Here is a 20,714-nt window from a genome sequence, read left to right as displayed (position 1 = left end):
CGAACTTTCATGAACATTAGGTGGTGCTCATTTCCCCTGGTAGCTCTGAGCCAGGGGTAGAAATTCCACTATAAACAAGGGCCCATTCATCCATGGAGAGAACCCAATGTTGACTGCCCACACAGCTGCAGTTGTCTTGCGCCAACATTTTTGCAAGAGGGCTTTGACCCCCGAGTTAGATTCGAACTCAGGTGACGATCCCAGTGACATTATCATTATTGGACATATGTGAAAAAGAGGATAATAGCTGGTGGGATTCCTCCAGCATACATATTCTGATTCTGGTTAATATTGAGTAGTTTGTGAAACAAAACTATGCGTTCTTCAAGGCAGCGATTTTACCGACGAGAATATCGAAAGATTTAGTGCATTGCACTTCAAGGGGCTTTGTAGCAAAATAACTATTACTCAACGCGACTCGTTGCTTCCTTTACGTCTATGGACTTTGTAATTGCCCCCCCCCCCCCCGTATGAATTCCTATACGTAGCACATGCATGTACACTTAGGTGTGGTGTATCCCGCACTGTTGCTACTGCACGTGTAACGTATGTTTGAACATGTGAAGCATGATCTGCCTGCAAACTTGTGGAACGGTTTCATTCTGGTCAGGAGGGCAAGGCCACATTTCTGAAAGGTGGTGCAAAACGGGTAATGTGATGTCACGTCTGTTATCAAAGCCACTGCTGGACACACTTTTTTATTTTATTTTACCAGTTGAGGCCCACTGAGCTATATTGCTCTTTCATCAGAGGCGACCTGGCCACAAATGATAGCTCAACGAAGTGGCTTTTCAAGCGTACATTATAGCAGCCAAATACTCTAAACGCATGCTTCTAAATGTTTGGGGGGGGGGACCAGATGACCCGGAGAAAAATTCACGTGACCACGGGGAGAATATGCACACTCCAAATATACAGGCATCAGCCTCGGGATAGAAACCACGACTTCCTGTATACCAGGCGAGACAGTTAACATCTAGCCACCGTGGCCATCCCAAGCCATATCAGTTGTGGGAATTGCTAGTGCGAGTTGGGGGCAAGAGTGGTCCAGATATCGCCACGAATATTTGCTGTAGCAAGGAATTGAACTGGGTTCACAGCGCAACTCAACAACCACTGCTCCACAGCTCTATGCATTCATTCATCACCATTATCATCATCACAATTAAGATGGGAAGTTTTTTTGCAAAACGCTATCCCAAAACAACGACCAAAAACAATGCTTGACACATGATAAATTATATTTAATTTACAATAATATCCATATACAAAGAAGCAAGATGAAAACAAAGAGAAATTATCCATAAATGTATTAATGTCTATGCAAAACGTTTATAACTAATGCATTGTAAACACAAAAAACCGGTTTAACACTGTAAACAGTATAACCATATTATCGATGTTAATATAAATCAAACATTTCTTAACGCACCCATTAAGAAACCAAATAGAAATATAAAACGTACACGTAGCACATATCACGCATTTTGCCACACGCAATACACGAATAAAGGAATCTTGTCCGTTTAAATAAATCTTATCATTTAAATTTAACTTAGCTAACAAAATATATTATTTCTGTAAAAAATATCGAATCAATCACAGAAAAGAGAAAACTCTATATACGGTTTGTTGAGTATGTGAACTGTGCTGTTACCGTATTGTCTGGAGGAGAAAGGGTGCTCTGTCCCCCTGTATTTAAAAGCAATATTTTGGGGTGCGTCTCATAATCCGCTCGGGGTCCGTGCATGTGACCAGATTCGTATAGAAAGGCGGACGAGTGTGGTGCTAGCCACCTACCCCCTCATGTGCCGTGCCGGCCTTCATAGGTGCTCGCTAACAGCACTTGTGCCCCCCCCTCCCCCCAAAAAAACCCCTTTATTATGGGAGTCTGTTCAGGCTATCCGGGGTGCGTCTCATAGCCCCGGAGTATACGCCGATTGTGTTTGTCGAATGATGTGGGTAAAACACTCTTCAGCACGAGAATCGGTCAACAGGTGAATGTTATTACATCCATTCAAGGGCACTGTGTCTGCTTTTGACTTACATTTTTGCAATACAATGAAACGAAAAGCCCTGTTCTTACAATGATAATAATAATAACATATTAAATATATATTTTTAAAGAAACATTTGTACAAAAATAAATCTTAATTTCTGCATGGGTGCCCACATATGAAGCACATATGTTGTTATCCTAATAGCTGAATTCCCGTGTCACTAAACTATGAGGCTGAAACCACACAATCGATGAACAGTCTTGGAGAGGTTGGTAGGAAGTTCACCGAGTCGTGTTAGATTTATGAGCTTGTGATGACCTAAAATAAAGTGTTTCAGTAAGGAGACTATTAATATTTCTCTGACATATATCAGAACTATTTTAGCATTGTGTAGTGAATGGCACTTGACTGTGTACAATATAACATATACAGGCAGTCCCCGGGTTGCAGAAGGCCCCAACTTATGGAAATCCGACTTTCAGGAAATATCCCCGTAAATTGTGTAAAAAAAAAAAGCTGATTTTTTTTGCGTTAGTTACGAACGCGCGGATAGTGCAGCACGGTTAGGTCGCGGTTGAATACCGCAGAGCGAGGCGTAAGGCAAAACACCTCACACCTCACACCACAAAAACGCCGCCTTCACCAAGCCCGAGCTTAATTAGGTTAAAGGTAAACAGATTTTTTTTCGTAGCGTTACGTAATTATTTTACAGTACTGAGAGAAAACGAACTAGCAATCGAGTAGGGGAGGCACAACTATTTCCGACATATGGAAAATTCGGGTTATGGATCGTTTCTGAGGAACCTAACCGTTTTGCAACACCTGGGGACTGCCTGTAATTGTTTTGTTCCCATATTTTGTCACCGAACATTGGAAGAGTCACGAGCTGTTTTTCGTTTTTGGTCCTCCGAGAGTCTCGAAGACAAATGCCATTTATCAAGAATAAGGCTGCAATATGATGACAACTATATGGATCAAGACAATGTTTATCAAAGAGTGGACCTGCTACACTGAGAGAAATGTATTCACTTGGAAATCTGGCCGACAATGCAAGACAAATGTGATTCATTTTGTTGTTTTCCAATAACATTTCTGTCACACAATGGGTAAACACTTTTTTGGAAATTAAACTTGTCATTATGAACCGAATTAGCTGTTTCCACACTCAAACCCTATAGCTGCTGATCGTGTGCAGAATTCCCACTTGCCTGTCATCCAAAATCATCCTCTCAACACACCCAACATCGGGCAAAGTGGAAGTATCAACTGGCTTTGGGCTTCTATAGTCATCACAAACACGCCCATGTCCAAACTGCATCCATTCTACAGAAATTATAAATGGTGCCATGATGCTTTGGTATAGGTTGCAGAATTCCAGTTTAAACAGGGTCAATGGTTAACTTCCCACGACTGTTGATCTTTGCAAAATTGATTTTAAAACCGGCTGCCTGCTATAAATATCTTAAAGGTAAAATTGTATTCTTATTTGCAAGAAATACATTTTTCTGCTTCACTACAATAAAGGGCACTTTAATTTATTGAATACTATACTTAATACATATGCTCAAAAGATGTTCCCCCAAAGACCCAAAGACTGATCCTGCTGTCTCTGCTTCATATGGGGGAAGTCTTCTCTCTCTCTTATCCAGTTCTGTGCCAGCGATCTGTAAATTATAACAAAAAACCAGACACACATGTTAAACAGCTGTCACTCCACACCTCGCATTAGCGCAGTTGGCTATGTACGATGTGAAAGAAGTTCAACATATATACAAACGTACTCCCCAGCACAACGTTTCCACGCAGCTATCATTGACGGAGTAGTGGTGAGTGTTCTAAACATGCACATCATGTTACTTATTTCCAATTTGGTAAAAGATAAAGGTGCATGGTGGTGAGATGTTAACTACCTCGCATGGTATACAGAAGGTCATGGATTCGGACCCGACCCTAACGCCTGTATATTTGGAGTTTGAATGTTCTCTCTGTGGTCGTGTGGATATTTGTCCAGATCCTCCGGCTTTTCGCTCCACATTTAGAAACATGCGTTTAGAGTATTTGGCTGCTATAAACTTCCACGTGATAAGCCACTTTGTTGAGCTATCATTTATGATCAGGTCGCTTCTGAAAAAGAGCGCTATAGCTCAGTGGGGTTTACCTGGTAAAATTAAAAAAAGTTTAGTTTTAGTTTTTTAACTGGTGGAAGGGCCTCCCTTGAGGGTATTTGCCCTACAGTTCCTGGCTGGCCAGACCTTTCAGAAGCGGTGGAAGTAAACACACTTTACTCCACCACATGCAACCTGACGATTTAATCTCTAGTCATTGTTCTACAACTAAAGAGATACGTGCACTCGTGCATGTATATGACTCCACAGAGGCTTTTCATCTGTAGATATGGGCAAGTACAACTACTATACTGAAATTGTACATCTCCGATACTTCATTAGCATGGATATGCGCTTGGAATTAGAGTTCATACAATATATTTTCAACAATTACTACTCATTTGTGAGTCGGGATAGTGCGTGGATGGTCGACAGTGCGTAAAACAGGTGTTATAGGATGTGGGACTCTGCTGTGGGCAGCAGAAAGCAGTGTATAAATATTCACAGTTGTACTGTACTTCTATATTCTCATGTCTATGCTACCTGCCTTCACCAACCTGTGCTGACCAGCGTGGTGAAGTATGGTCAGATAAACCAAACAGTGCAAGGAGACCATCATATAGTATTGGGTTGACAAAGGTTGCACATGTTCCAATGTAATAAAGCAGAAACAAAACTAAATTCATTGAGCAAACTAAATTGCCTTGGTAAATAAGATGTATATTTTATGTCTCCCTGGCTGGATGTGGTGATGCACACCACTGCAACGTGATATTGGTGAACGGTACGGAAGTGGCATGTGAGAGCCACAAGCGGGACAATGAGGTGTTTGAGTTAAGCCGAGGGTCAGATGAGATGAGGTTATTGGCAGTGTTTGGAACATGGGCTATCATTTGGACAGCCCTCATTTTAAATCACCGACAAACTGTTAAAACATTCCGTGGGATACAAATGGGACACAGTTAACCAATGTTTACTTGTGAACTGCATGAGATGTATTTACTCGCAAAATCAAACTTGGCAAAAAAATGTAGGGCCCCCAAGCAACCTATGAAAAAAATAGAGGTCCTATTTTTGGAAGTCTAGCAAATATAATTTCAAATTCCAATCCTCCTATTAAAATAAGCTCATAATTTCAACAACACTATCAATATAATTTAAAATGCCACTAGTCTACCAACTTAATTATTTCACACAAGTGGAATGTATTAAAGTTACATAGCGTATCCAGCATATGTTTGCTATGAATTAATTTATTTTATGTTTACCTTGCTTTCAGATGTTGCTGATCCTGTTTGTAAATTCGCTGTATTTATTTATCATTAAAATTTTTAATGACAATATTACATTCCCTCATTTTCGAGTCACAATACGGTAGGTTTTTACATTATTTTTCTGTGCGCCACATTCACGTAAGTTTGTTGTATATAATGTTTGATTGGTTTACAGTCCCTACGACGGACGCATACAAAATTAACTTGTTTCCTAGCGCGCCCCGAATGGACTGCCGCCGCTTCTCCTGAGCGGCTCGAGACGTGCAGCAGCACACGGTCGCTCGCGGGAAAAAACTCACAGCTCGTGTGCGAGGCGGCCAGACGCTTCTTGGGCGGCGGGCGGGCGGCGTTCTGCACGAACGGCAGACGGTGGCACTTGCCGCTCTCTGGCTCGCAGCGGCCCGACAGGCAGTTGCAGACGCCCGAGCAGCCCAACCCGTACGTGCCTGCGGGGCAGTCTGCAGCCCGGAAAGATGGGAGGAGGGTAAGGAGTGACACGAGATTGTGAATGTGTGTATGTATTTATGTTGAACGTCTTTCGCACCGTACGTAGCCAACTGTGGATCGACAGCGATCGGTGCATTCGCGTCGACCGTGTCCCAGGGGTAATGTAACGTGTCTGCCCACTTTTTGCAGAGGTTTACGGTTCAAATTGGCAGGCTGCCCTGGTTAGTGCCGAAACTGAATTAACTGTCAAATACGCAGGGGTCTGCTTCAAAGTGGACACTAAAGATCCCGTGACATCTTTCAGCGTGACGGTGGAAATTCGTCAAAATTTGAAAATGTGCCCGCAAAATATTCGATGGGGATTACACATTGCAACATTTCCACCATACTGCAAAGCTGCTGCAAACTGTGTCCGTGAAACATAGCACCTTCGTGATAGCCTCGTGCTATATGAACGGCACGAATACCAAAATGTAGCAATTTGATCTATGTGCATTTATGTACGAACCTTGCAGCTTTTCACATCATCGGCCATAGTGTGGCTCAACACACATTCGTGTTTCATGAGCAGATAATAATGTCCATACATCGTAAATAATTTAATCTTGCACACGTGAACGTAAGAATCTATTTAAAACAATGAATTGATTCATTGTTGGCTCCATGAGTCAATTGGCTGCAATATATTTAAAAATATATATTTCACCGGTGTGGACAGAAGACTTTCCCACACTTCTGCTGAGGAATTTACAAAATCCAGCGTGGCACAGATCCACAACTAACACCGTGTCCTGCCAAAATCTGAAAGTCTGGCTCTTGTATTAATATGTAATTTCACGCATATGCTAATGATACGCACATACGTATATGTACATATTAAGTCCACCTTAAACATCCCTGTACTCAGGCAATGGCCGTTAGTCAGTTATCTGAAGACAAAAATAAAAAAAATTGTTTTTATGAGTCTGATGTCTATTCATGACGTGAATAGTCTGTATAAACCATTAAGTATAAGTGTGTGTAACAAAGTGATTATTGCAACTGCCTGTAATACACGCACATACACGAGCGAATGTAGAACGAATGGATGTGTAGTTAATCCATACGAATGTTTTAATGTTAGGTATCAAAGCTAAGCCAGAATAACTCTGCACCAAAACAAAAATGGGTTGTCACTCTTCCATTTACAGCCATGAATCTGGTGGAAGTTACACATCCCTAAGTTGCGGAACCAGTCCCGTTCAATGGTACAATCCACGTGTTCCCCATTTTACGTTTCATGTACAGGTTGATTGCCACAGCTGCCATGGAGTATGTACCTAGGCATGGACCAAGATGGTTTATATATAATTTGTCACTGATTGTTGGCTGTGGCTAGGAATCGAACTCAGGATACCTGGTTCTTAGCTCAGAGGGCAACAGCTCCACCCCAACGCACAGCAACAGCCGCCATTCACCACTGAATGACGGTGATGTGATCCCTGGTGCTTGCGTCAGGCTAGGTGCACGTTGAGGCCAAGTGAAGTGTCAAAGGCTTGCTAGCAGGAGGTCATGAGGTCAGACCCTGGCATTAAGATTCAACTGACTGACAAGGTCCATGTAAGTGTATGTATGGATGTTGAACTTAATTTGCACCGTACATAGCCAACCGTGCTCATCGGAGGTGTGGGGGAAGAACAACAAACTAACACGCAAAAAGCAGCTCTAAAGAAATTAGTTTTCAATTGAGATTAAAACGTGCATAGCTCCCAGTGGCTTCCTAACATGGGACAGCCTATGATGTGATACGTGCCCCGAACAAAACTCTTTGGAGATTGCTTCCCAAACACGGCTCTCTGCAGGGAATAGCAGGCGTGGTGTCGGCTACAGTGAAGACAGTGATATCTTGTAATGTTCCCGTATGAGAGTCGGTTATGTTGATTATGCTGAAATTAGTAACTGCTCTATGTAAACAACATTATTTAGGTCTTTCACACATCTCTCCATTGAACAGACTGGTCCCCAGACATGGGAATGTGGAATCTCCACCGAAGACTCAGGCTGTGTACAGATATCTTCATCGTGACAACCATTGTAAATTAATTCGAGGAAATTGAAAATTTCCACTGAGAATGATGCAAAGGTTGGTTCAAGATAAATTAGTCATTCAACAGGTTTGATATACATGTGGAACATGATGTGACCTCGCTTAACACGGCAAAGGACTATACACTACTCTGCATGCCAATGGCTATTAAATACTATGTTATTGTAACTTGAAAAACTCTGCAACCTGAGGCAAGGGCTCGAACCCAAATTCTTTGTGCGTTTCACTCCACTTCCTATTGATCTACCCCCCTCGGTTACAGCTCCTTCACATAGTAAATGCTGCTTTTTCAGCCTGAGAAATGCATGCCATTTGGCCCTCACATCGTCTAGTGCACTGGTTCCCAAATGTTTTGGACCCGTGATTGTTAAGGAAGTCACAGAGGTCCACTGCCACCACCTAAAAAAATACATTCGAATTTTTGCAGACCTGAACCAATCCAATTTTTGTTGTCAAATTTTCAAAATTGAAACCACTCTGAATCAAGAGTACAATCTGCCACACGTCCACTTGTCATGGCCAGTGGGTACACAAGTTGAGAACCGCTGCTCCAGCAGAAGGCCGACCTGAATGTAAGTTCATCATACTACACATGCGATCGTCATCCCAGGAAGGCTGAAATCCATTGGTAAACAGTTCTCAAGTATAGCCAGGCGTTATATGAAGAGAAAAAAAATCGTTGTTTTCGATACAGTACCTTTAGTGCCAGGGCATGTGAGATCACTTTACACGTGGCTAAAGCAAATCATCGTAAGGACTTTTCGGTGGATTATTATATCCTGCAGCATCATAAATTGAGCACTCGTCGGCGTGTCCTCTCCACTGAAGCTCCCTGCCGTGGCGCGCCTTCGCTGAAACTTGATGCCATCGGTGTAACGCCACGCATCAGAACAGCGTGAGGAACTTCATACAGTATTTACCAGGCATGCTACAACAACAACAACATCGACCGCCATGATCCACTAAGTGGCGGTGACGTGACCGAAGACTGTTTGGGCAAGACAGACTATTTGCGCTAATTGACACGTTTTGTTTCCGTGACAAATCTTACTAATTGGCTGTGAATGGTGGGGGGGTGTGGTGGTGGTAGGTTAACGACACATGTATATTTACGCGATCTCACCCATAAACGTTTCTTATGAGCACCTACGAAGGCCGGTACGGCACACGAGGGGGTGGGTGGCCAGCAACCACGCCCGGCCGCCTTTGTCTCCCCAGTGGCGATGTTTTTTACGCACCGGGCACTCATCATTTGAGGCCGGGTCGACCTCGGGGAACTTCCCCAAGGCATCGGTTTATTTATTTTCCCCCCCGTGAGCGGAAACGCAAAGCCACGACTCACGATGTCAAGAAGCTCAGCACCACCGCCACCACAACGCACGCACGCGGAGCTCACCCTCGCAGAGGCCGTACGTGTCGCCGAACTCGTCCTCGCCCGCCGGGCGGCATCGCAGCCCCTTGGCGCACTTGAGCCAGTTGAGCCCCACCACGGCCGGGTAGCAGCGCTCCCCGCGGCCCGCGGCGCACACCGAACAGCAGCCGCAGTCGTCGGGCACCGCGCGGCGACACCAGCGGCGCGCGGGCAGCGCGGGGCACGAGAAGGCCTCGCAGCCCGGGCAGTCCACGGCGTAGCCCTTCCACTCGAAGGGCTCTAACTGCTGGTTCTGCACTTGCTGCTGCTCTTCTTCTTGCTGCTGTCCGTGTTGTTGCTGTGAGTCCTTGCCGGGGTAGGGCGACGACACTCGGGTCGCGTGAGTCAACTGCAGTTGTAGTAGAATCGTCATCACCGTCACCGTCGTTATCGTCAACATTTTCATCATCATCATCTTATTGCTTGTTATCGGCTGGAGTGAGAACGAGGTCGCTGGAATGAATTCGGTAGTGGGGGGGGGGAAAGAAAAGGTTAATTTTAGAAATAATAAATAGCTGATGCACAGTCCTCGTCCTTCCCCCTTCGATGCGTGCCGCAATTAGCGCGCTCCGAGTGAAGTGTTTACAGAGCGCGGAGGCGCTGCACTTTATAAACACGTGTTCGGCCTGCTGATGCGTCTGCCGATATCGATTGCTGTGCTGATGTTGGGTGGATGGTGATGTTGGATGGGGTGTTGGATGGAGGAAAGAGTGACCCTCGATTGCTGTGATGATGTTGGATGGTGATGTTGGATGGAGGAAAGAGTGACCCTCGATTGCTGTACTGATGTTGGATGGTGATGTTGGATGGAGGAAAGAGTGACCCACGCTGGTGCTGGGTTAGTGTGTCGGTCGGAATGAGACGGGACACGCGGGACTGGCTTATATGAAGGGTCCTTGCCAAAGGGGCGTGTGTTGGATCAGGCACACACACCAACACAATACGGCGAATGCGCGTCTCACAACCTCTTTTTCCGGATGTTTGAATAATGTCTGCATTTTTTTGCTCTTCTTCTTCCAAATGGGTTATTTAAGGAATGAAGTGTCAATGTCCACAATGCGCACAGGAAATGTGTGGGCAGAGGCTTTGTGACGCGCCTATTGAAGAGACACCCAGCCCAGCTGAGATGTAACGCGTGGTGTTTGCACCCCCCAGAGGGAGGGGTGGCTGGCAGCGAGTTGATGTCTCCCACCTCTGTGTATGTACATGACGCCCACCTCTGTGTATGTACATGTCTCCCACCTCTGTGTATGTAACTTGACGCACGCGTTCTGCTGAACATTTTTTTCCCCGAGCTAGACGTTCGTCTCCCGTTCATTCCGTTCGGAGCGATGCTTTTTTTTGCGGTGGTTCGCGCAGAGATTCCTAAGACTGACGCCAACGCCCTCTCCGCCATGTGACCAAGCGATGACTACACGCGGGATCCTCGTTGCGCGGAACTTTTGAGTAAATTATTCGCCGTTGTTATACGTCGGACTTTCTCCGAAACCCGCACACACCACCACCACCACCACCGCCCCCTCCGTGGAAGAAAACAAACAATTCCATAAATGGGATTTGCCAAAATTTACCGCAATGCGTTCAAAAGTTCGTTCACGGCACCATGGCCACATGCACGGATCGTCCCCCTGTTGTGTGTTCTCCAACATCTCGGCGGTGATGGTTACAAATGCTTCTGCTATGCGCTGTTGAAAGTCACTCTAGATTTTTGGTTTAAAAAAATATAACAACCCCTTCAAGTATATCAGAAATATGTTCCCGGTTTTGTTCCCTGAAGACAGACTTGGCAGCAGCGAGCATTGGTGACTACTAAAGTGATACGTCCTAAATAAGGCACGCCAGTCTATAACTGCCTCTGTCTCACTGCTGCCTGTCCTGTTGGTCACAGATGCTCAATGTGTTCATGGCGACTCGAGAAAAGATTACTATAATGTGTAGTTCTTCCGGAATTAGTGGGGTTTTTTTGCCTCGTGCACGTAACTTTTGTGCGGTACGTGCGATGCACGTGTTGTGGAATCCGCGCGTGCTTCTCCAGCCAACACTTTTATTTTCTGTTACGGCAAATGTTCTCGACATTTACGGATTTTTAATTGAAGGAATATGTTGGAAGCATTTAAAACAAGCAGTTCAAATTGCTGTCCCATGAAATTGCTCAGTTAATTTTATCATGCCACTTCTGGCAGAGGCTGATTTATTACGAATTTTTTTTTAATGACGGATGATGCCTCTATGGATACTGGATATATTTATAACCTTTGCATGATGCACATCGAGTATGCAGCGATGTATCGAGTATATGTATCGGTACATAAATATTATAATTAACACAACATTTATGCAGAATGGCATTGCCATCTTCACACTTTCTCCTGCAGGAAGTGCTGTAGCCTCCTGCATTCAGTTGTACATATACATTATGTAACTATTACTTATATACTGTATCCCTGGGAGGCTCCCAGAATCAATTGGGGGGAGGCCCCCGGCCGGGTTCAATTGATTCTGAGGGAGGCCCCCAGAATCAATTGAACTCGAGCAATGAATTGAACTCAGCATCGGCCGGGATCAATAATCAGAGAGCGCGCGCACCACAGCGCCACCGCTCGCCTCCTCGGTGTCGACATGGGGCGTACCAGACACTGGGCATGGGGGGGGGGGTGACCGCCAGTCGCGAGCTTTCGCCCGCTTTCCATCGGCCTTAGTGTGTATACTTTTAAAAAAAGTGTTTATTACGAGACTTCGAACACATTGCAAAATTTAATAATCAGCGGGACTGTTATGGCTGATTAAATTATTGATGAACTTCTTTCGCACCGTACGTAACCAACCGTACTGATCGGAGGTGCTGAACTGTACCTCTTGACGCCTCTTCATAGGATGGGGATGAATGAATGGCACCATTTTTTTACACGCTTTTATTTAACTCACTGTCTGTTGTTGTTGTTCTTCTTGTCGTCGTTGTTGTATCCTCAAATCTTGTAACTCAATTTTTACCCACTTCCCAATGTGGTATCGACTGCAAACTGGGTATACTTATGTCATACTGCTGACAATACCAAATTCTATCAAAAAATAAACATATTTTTTTAAAAAATTGATATGTTATGTTTCGGCTTGTGTCTAATTGTCCACGGGAAACCGACGTTGGCTGTAATTGAAACACGGTCCCCTTTCGTTGTGGCAAACTTCGTGGCCACTTCCTGGAGTCGTGAAGTTCTTCCATTACTCGTACGGTACATTTCATTAAAGCGTCTTTAAAAAAATGTTTTAAAAATATTACTTATTCTTGCACGGGGCAATATGTCGAGGAGCTAAATGCCAATTTCGGAGTCTGCCAGCCACGACGAGAGGGCTTCAGGGTAGAGTGTGTGTAAATTTCGATTTAAAGCTTTCGTGACTGCAGGGATTCATCTTCTTGGTTCTTTCGGTAAAGTCACCATGTAGAATGAAAATAAATAACAAATAATACCTTTCACACCACGGTCAATGGTATGGTTTATAGCATGTGGTATAATAATAAATAGTATAACAGTTTAACATAATTCATAAGGCAATATATAGTATCGTAATTGCATAGTGAATATACAGCAGTGTGGTATATAGTAGGGTTTATAGAATAAGACAGTGTAATGTTACAAGTCTAATATTTTATAGTCTAAAGTATAGGGTAGTGTATAGTAACGCATTGTATAATTCAAAGGTGGAATTTGTCTATGGATATGATATTATACCATGTAGTTTAGATTGGAAGGTATAATATTGTATTATATATTAGTCTAGTTTATAGCATAGTTATAATGCAACACAGGACAGAGCAGCGCACCTTGGCTGTTCTGCTTTTTTATTTTTCTGTGTGCCCAGCCGCCACCCTCCTCCGCTCCGGAGGTGAGGCTGGGTAACATGCTAATTCATATGTTAATTCTGCCGACACAGCTTAAAAGACGCGGTCCATGCTTGGCAGTGTTCACTCAAGCGCTGTCTTCTGGACAGTCCTGTTTCTTCACCTGAAGAAGGCTACTTGTGTTGTGGCCGAAACGTCGTGAGAATTTTATTATGTTTTATTTTTATTATTTATTTCCATTCTACGTGACTTTACCGAAAGAACCAAGAAGAGAGTGTGTGTAGTTTTGCTACTCACACATGATAGGGATGCACACTTTTACAGTTGTTTACTATATGGCCACAATCGCACTACTGTGGCTTGTCTGTAATGTTGCATTTATACAGGAAATCTGCCTATTGGCCTGTTGATGTTCAGATGTGGTTGATCGTTCCACCGGTGTCTACCAAGAGGAATGTCAAAGTCATGCCGACCTGCAGTGGATGTTACGTTCTATACAGCACTGAACATCGGTTAATGCATTTAATAGTTCCCTTATATGTTAAGCTAAGATAAAGCTGTAGATACCATCATGGCCAGGGCAGTTGATGGCAACTACCACACCTCGCCCAACATAGCGAAATATAATATAAGCATAACATTTGTCCAAGATCTGTTTTCACTTGACTTCCTCGAAAAATGGCACCCCCCCTTACGCGTTTAGATATTTGCGGTATAATGCAGATACATGCAGGTTTTGTGGCTAGCATATTTGCTAGGCTTCTGTAGTTTGTTTTTATATCACACGTAGAAAACCCGTTGCTCTGCAACGGAACATATGGTATACATTTCATACACACTCTTCTCACAATCCTTCCGTACTCGGACAACTAAAGTAACCTGATTTTTTAAATATATATAATGTAATGAAATGCCAAGATATGTATGATGAAGGTTTTTTAATATCCTCCAGGATTTAAAGAATGCTGGACAATATTATGGTGAAATAGTTATATGGAGAACACATTTAAAAGTTAGAACAATTTCAAATGAACCATGTCAGTCTTCGGAGTTGTTATCGATCATACGTTTTCTGAACTTCCGGCGGTTCAATTCAATCCAACGTTTAATCCCGTTTAGCCAGTTACCCAGCTAGCTTCGGTGGCGACGGCCGGCATCAGCCACTAACAACAGAGTTATTGTTGGGGTGGAAAGGAGCCGGACTAGCAGCAAGCCAAGAAACTCGAAGCATAGATTATTATTATGTTTTATTGTAGTATGATTTGGGTAGTTAAGACTGAACGCAGGATTAAGATGAATATTCCTAAAATGAATGTGATGCCCGCGCAGCCGTCGTGATTGGTGGCGTTTGCTGCATGTTTGCTGGTGGCATCACAGGCGATATGATCGGTTGATCTTGATACAAACATGTTACTATATTTTTCTATTTGACTATATACAATACTTTGCCGCCGTTTTATCATCGCCACTTCCGACACCGTTGCCAACACAGTCCCTTTTTAACATTACATGAATTTACGTCATGTAAATATATGGAATTTTAATTTCTGATAATAAGTCACGAGTAGGTCATAAATACAACATTTTTGTTGCATTATTCGTGAGACTGACTCATGGTTTCACAGACAAGGCAGCCATGACTGCAGACAACTGACCCATATGCATATTTTGGTTAAGAGCTGGCTAATCCGTCTCAGGAAGGAATGCCCATTACTAGTTAAAACGTTCAGGAAGGAGAGCCCTACCTTGTAGTCATACAATGATGCGTTTTAGGGATTTTTTTAAATGCCAAATTTGGTAGAATTATTGTGTGGTGGCTGTGAATGTGAGGAGGCAGTGGGGTCATGAGGGCCGTGCCTGTCTGGGTGATGACAATCCATTGGCAGCAGCCAGGAAAAATCCCACTCAAAAATAACAACAGGATAAACAATTCACGGGCTAATCACACAAAGTTTACTCATTCGCAAAAGTTGACCTCTCTAATCTTCCCCAGGGTGCAGCCCTTTGTATTTCCCGTAAGTTGAACCTCTTTCGCGCACCCTACATAGCCAACCATGCCAATCCAGGGTTAGTTTTACCATACTTCACCACTCACCAGGCTGCATGGTGAGTGTGGGTTGGCAAGTCCTTAATAACGTTGCTAAAGTATCTTAATCTGCATTTTTGTTCCATCCAGTTCATTTAAATTGTTCATAGCCGCTTGCACTTTGATCGTTGATGGCTTAAGTGGTTGTGGTCATCCTCACGATTAATTTTCATCACCTTAAGTGGTTGTGGTCATCCTCACGATTAATTTTCATCACACTCATTGTCATATTTGACCAAAACAAAAAAAACACGACACTGTTGACAAATACTATCATCACTAATTTTGTTAACAAAGTTAACACTGACTGGAAGCATTGTTAAGTGATACCCAGTCATTATATAGATGCAACATTGTAGGTTTTTTTACTGTAATGCGGGTAGTTTGGTTGCCTGTAGGTGGTTTTCCAAGTATTGCAATGTGAGTGGTGCCGCTGGTGAGTTGTACTAGAGTGGTACCGTTTATTGTTGGGTCAGTGGTTGTTGGTGAGTGTTTTTCAGTGTACGGTGAGTATTGTTGGTGGATCTTGTGTGGGCTGCTGCTGATCAGTTTCAGTTTCATTTATTTGGTATAGCCCTGTGAGCCATTCGGCTCTTGAATCGGGTGCAACCGCAACAAACAAAAAACATGAACAAGAAAACATCTTAAAGTGACTATGTGACTTTGTGTAAACGGAAAATCCAGGAAAAAAAACAGCAAAATTTTCCGGGTTGGGGTCGATACACGCCTATTTCTAAAAGCGTTAACGATGACCGGGCTTCATTTATTTGTGTTAAATCTGTACTTGACCACCAATGCCGCACCACGCGGTCTGCACGTCTCCGTACCATTGCAGTGGCCTTATTGACGTCGGAGACTGTTCACTTGAGGCAACACGTATTTATTACAGACGCTTCAATTACAGTGGCGAATCTGATACTTGAAGAGGTAGCGGCCTCTTCACCCGTACTCTACAGAGGGAACGCTCCACGAGCGAGCTCCCTGGTTCCCTCTATCCTGGTCCTCTCTCAGGCTCAATATAACCACATCTGTGAGACAAAACTCCATATCTGGAGGGTTTTTTTTATCAACGGTTTTACTTAACTTCAAATCTAGATTAGTTTTACTTAACTTGATTCCTCTACTTGTCGTGGTAAAATCTTGCAATCAAAATTTCATCCACTTCCCGTTGTCCAATCAAATCCGGTGACAATGCATGCCTGTATCAAAATCAATTAATCAATTAATTCGCCACTTTAAAGCAATTAACATTTTGTATGGACGACGCCTTATTATTTATATATATTTGTGTGTCGGTCAAAAACGCCGCGGTCCCTAAACTCGGCTCGCACAAAACGCGGGCGCCACGTGTCTCAGGCGCCATTGACGTCCTTCGCGACTTCTCGACCGTGAGTTTAACGAAGCAAAACCGTTGTTTAAAAAAAAAATACGTTTTTAAAGGTGATTTACTTCGTGACTGCAGGGATTCACATGCTTGGTTCTTTCGGTAAAGTCACGTAGAAGGGAAACAATAAAATAATAAAAAATATAAAACTCACGACGTTCTTGTGGTTTTCACACCTGATGATGATTGTGTTGCAGTTGAAACGTCGTGATAATTTTATTGTTTTATATTTTTATTATTTTATTTCCCTTCTACGTGACTTTACCGAAAGAACCAAGAATGTGTTTTTAAAGTTCTTTATTGTACACGTTGTTTTGGTCAGTTTAACACGTAGGCTTTTGCGACGAATATCAGAGGTTTTTTTGGTTAGATCGCGTAAATGAGTCCTTAAAACCACCGCGACCCGACAGCTAATTAGTAAGGTGTTTGTCACGTCAACAAAACATGCAAATTCGTTACTAGTTCAGCACACCGGTGTGTTGGAGAGTAAACCCACAACATATACAATTATTTTGGTGTTGTTTCAAACCACTGGTTAGGCTGTTGGTGTTATTGGTGTCTCTCCCTCAGCTGTAGAGGGGTATATGCCTCAGACATTGCTGGGTCTCTCCTTCAAGCCATAGAGAGGCAAATCTCTCAGACATTGCTGGGTCTCTCCTTCAAGCCATAGAGAGGCCAATCCCTCAGACATTGCGGGTATTTCCCTCATCCACAGAGGGGTCAATCCCTCACAGACATTGCGGGGTCTCTCTTGCCTCAGAGGGGTCAATCTCTCACAGACATTGCAGGGGTCTCTCCTGCCTCAGAGGGGTCAATCCCTCAGACATTGCAGGGGGTTTCTCCTGCCTCAGAGGGGTTAATCCCTCAGACGTTGCGGGTATTTCCCTCATCCACAGAGGGGTCAATCCCTCACAGACATTGCGGGGTCTCTCTTGCCTCAGAGGGGTCAATCTCTCACAGACATTGCAGGGGGTCTCTCCTGCCTCAGAGGGGTCAATCCCTCACAGACATTGCGGGATTTCTCCTGCCTCAGAGGGGTCAATCCCTCAGACATTGCAGGGGGTCTCTCCTGCCTCAGAGGGGTCAATCCCTCAGACATTGCAGGGGTCTCTCTGCCACAGAGGGGTCAATCCCTCACAGACATTGCGGGGTCTCTCCTGCCTCAGAGGGGTCAATCCTTCACAGACATTGCAGGGGTCTCTCTGCCTCAGAGGGGTCAATCCCTCACAGACATTGCAGGGGGTCTCTCCTGCCTCAGAGTGGTCAATTCCTCACACATTGCGGGGGTCTCTGCCTCAGAGGGGTCAATCCTTCACATACATTGCAGGGGTCTCTCCTGCCTCAGAGGGGTCAATCCCTTAGACATTGCGGGGTCTCTCCTGCCTCAGAGGGGTCAATCCCTCACAGACATTGCGGGGTTTATCCTGCCTCAGAGGGGTCAATCCCTCAGACATTGCAGGGGGTCTCTCCTGCCTCAGAGGGGTCAATCCCTCAGACATTGCGGGGTTTCTCCTGCCTCAGAGGGGTCAATCCCTCAGACATTGCAGGGGGTCTCTCCTGCCTCAGAGGGGTCAATCCCTCAGACATTGCAGGGGTCTCTCTGCCACAGAGGGGTCAATCCCTCACAGACATTGCAGGGGTCTCTCTGCCTCAGAGGGGTCAATCCCTCACAGACATTGCAGGGGGTCTCTCCTGCCTCAGAGAGGTCAATCCCTCACACATTGCGGGGGTCTCTCTGCCTCAGAGGGGTCAATCCTTCACATACATTGCAGGGGTCTCTCCTGCCTCAGAGGGGTCAATCCCTTAGACATTGCGGGGTCTCTCCTGCCTCAGAGGGGTCAATCCCTCAGACATTGCGGGGTCTCTCCTGCCTCAGAGGGGTCAATCCCTCAGACATTGCGGGGTCTCTCCTGCCTCAGAGGGGTCAATTCCTCACAGACATTGCAGGGGTCTCTCCTGCCTCAGAGGGGTCAATCCCTCACATTGCGGGGTCTCTCCTGCCTCAGAGGGGTCAATCCCTCAGACATTGCAGGGGTCTCTCCTGCCTCAGAGGGGTCAATCCCTCACATTGCAGGGGTCTCTGCCTCAGAGGGGTCAATCCCTCAGACATTGCGGGGTCTCTCCTGCCTCAGAGGGGTCAATCCCTCACAGACATTGCAGGAGTCTCTCCTGCCTCAGAGGGGTCAATCCCTCACAGACATTGCAGGGGTCTCTCCTGCCTCAGAGGGGTCAATCCCTCACACATTGCGGGGGTCTCTCTGCCTCAAAGGGGTCAATCCCTCACAGACATTGCAGGGGTCTCTCCTGCCTCAGAGGGGTCAATCCCTCACAGACATTGCGGGGTTTCTCCTGCCTCAGAGGGGTCAACCCCTCAGACATTGCAGGGGTCTCTGCCTCAGAGGGGTCAATCCCTCAAACATTGCAGGGGTCTCTCTGCCTCAGAGGGGTTAATCCCTCACATTGCAGGGGTCTCTCCTGCCACAGAGGGGTCAATCCCTCACAGACATTGCGGGGTCTCTCTGCCACAGATGGGTCAATCCCTCACAGACATTGCAGGGGTCTCTCTGCCTCAGAGGGGTTCTCTCAGCCATGGCGCCTCGCGCGCCACTCAATTCTGTAGCCGAGATGGGGCACCGCGCTCTGATTGGCTGCTGGCGGGGCACGTGACGTCGCGGCGTCCAATGACGCGCGCCAGCACGCAGGCTTTTAATCTCCCGCCATTTCCCCGTCTCCCGGCCAGGAGCGAGAGAGAGAGATTACTCCCCCCATCAGCGTCCCCACTAACTCTCTCACACCACACAGGAGGTACTCACATGCACGCGAGACCTTGCGCCGAGGAGCGTGAGTTCCGTGCCACGTTCGTTCCCTCACGCGAATGCGGCAGAGGAGGAAGGAGCGGATGTGAAGTTGCGCTGCCGCCGCCTCTAAAGTGATTAACTCGTGCGGTCGGGCGTTTGCGGGGTTCACGATCAGGAGCCAGCTCGGCTCCCTGCCGTGATGATATTAATTTCGTGGCCGCCGGAGTGTAAAGCGTAGACATTCATTGGGTTAACGATTCACCACCCCCCCCCCCCCTTAACACTACAGTATAGCGATTGCATCCAAAAAGGTAGCTAGATGTTAACTGCCTCGCCTGGTATGCAGGAGGTCGTGGATTCGATCCCGACCCTGACGCCTGCTGCTGTATATTTGGAGTTTGCGTGTCTCATCATCACGGTGGCTGCGAGATGTTAACTGCCTCGCCTTGTACAGAGGAGGTCGTGGGTCCGATCCCGACCCTGACACCTGCTGCCTGTTTGTAGTTTTGCTGCGTCTCTCTCCCCGTGATCGCGTGGATGTTTCTCTGGGTCCACAAGCTTCCCTCGTGCGTTTAATGAGTATTTGGCTGCTATGAATGCCCACACGATCAAGCCAATTCGTTGAGCTATCATTTGTTGCTTTTGAAAAGAGCTACATAGCTCAGTGGGCCTTACCTTGTAAAATACAAAATATATAGTTTAGTTGAATTGAATTGACGTTTTAAAGTAAGTGTAGAGACCTCTAGTGGCTGTTGGTGTGCACATGGCTGCCAATGCACAATTGTGGTGCTACTTTCTACCTCATTTCTGACTTGTCGGGCAAGCCTCGTTAAGGCGATGTCGTGATGATGGGTGGTGGTTTTATATACACTTGAACGTAGAGGTTAGGTGACATGTATAATCATGCATCTAAACATGGTTATATCGTGGTAGAGTATGTAACATGTGAAGCACATTACTTATTAACCATGCAGTGCATAAACTTCACAAAGATTTGGTGGTAGAGAAATGCGAGTTACGTGACAGTGTCATCTCGTGTAAAATCAGCATACCATTCGCAAAAAGACAAGAAAACATCAATACTTTCAGCACAAAATCTGACCAGAAAAGTTAGGAAACGTTTTTTACACTGGTGTTCCCTAGCCCCTTGCTCTTTTAAAAAGTCTCAAACTTTAAATATTTGCCACAGGAAGCCTGCCAATTTTGGGCCTTTTTCAACGGTTTTACATAACGCGACTTCTCATGTTTGTCGTGGTCAAATCTTGTAATCAAAATTTAGTCTACT

At 45.2% G+C, this 20,714-nt stretch overlaps 2 protein-coding genes across 9 annotated transcripts in view; one reads left to right on the top strand and one right to left on the bottom strand.

Annotated features, from left to right (window-relative positions):
* Nucleotides 1–1,223: 1,223 nt before the first annotated feature.
* ESM1 (endothelial cell specific molecule 1) lies at nt 1,224–19,566 on the bottom strand. 2 transcript variants are annotated; one of them, XM_032953908.1, is made up of 4 exons: nt 19,445–19,566; nt 9,309–9,776; nt 5,679–5,837; nt 1,224–3,664 (listed from the first exon to the last, which is right to left on the bottom strand). In XM_032953908.1, the coding sequence occupies exons 2-4, from the start codon at nt 9,736–9,738 to the stop codon at nt 3,642–3,644; spliced, it is 612 nt and encodes a 203-aa protein (XP_032809799.1). In that variant the 5' UTR covers nt 9,739–9,776; nt 19,445–19,566; the 3' UTR covers nt 1,224–3,641. The 2 variants fall into 2 exon arrangements, with proteins under 2 accessions (XP_032809799.1, XP_032809798.1); XM_032953907.2 differs by lacking the exon at nt 19,445–19,566 and having other exon boundaries at nt 9,309–10,743.
* The window catches only part of ATR (ATR checkpoint kinase), a 67,776-nt gene continuing 63,612 nt past the window's right edge, over nt 16,551–20,714 (top strand). For 3 of the 7 annotated variants that reach the window (XM_032953904.2, XM_032953905.2, XM_032953901.2), the window contains exon 1: nt 19,089–19,436. The gene's annotated coding sequence lies outside the window, so the exon portion shown is untranslated. Of the gene's footprint in view, nt 16,636–19,088; nt 19,561–20,714 lie in introns of those variants that run through there. The other 4 variants (XM_032953903.2, XM_032953902.2, XM_076066710.1 and 1 more) reach the window with 3 other exon arrangements.

Source organism: Petromyzon marinus, chromosome 13 (genome assembly GCF_048934315.1).
Source record: "Petromyzon marinus isolate PM22_M1 ecotype Great Lakes invasive population chromosome 13, UKy_Petmar_22M1.pri1.0, whole genome shotgun sequence".
In the NCBI taxonomy this organism is placed as follows: Eukaryota; Metazoa; Chordata; class Hyperoartia; order Petromyzontiformes; family Petromyzontidae; genus Petromyzon; species Petromyzon marinus.
Note: the sequence above shows the minus strand (reverse complement) of the source record. Positions and strands in the feature narration are given on the sequence as shown.

Coding starts and splice junctions, on each gene's coding strand:
- ESM1 (XM_032953908.1), bottom strand. CDS start 9,738: ATGATGATGATGAAAATGTTGACGATAACGACGGTGACGGTGATGACG. Junction 5,838..9,308: donor CACGTACGGCCTCTGCGAGG/GTGAGCTCCGCG, acceptor TCCGGGCTGCAG/ACTGCCCCGCAGGCACGTAC. Junction 3,665..5,678: donor GGCCGCCTCGCACACGAGCT/GTGAGTTTTTTC, acceptor TATAATTTACAG/ATCGCTGGCACAGAACTGGA.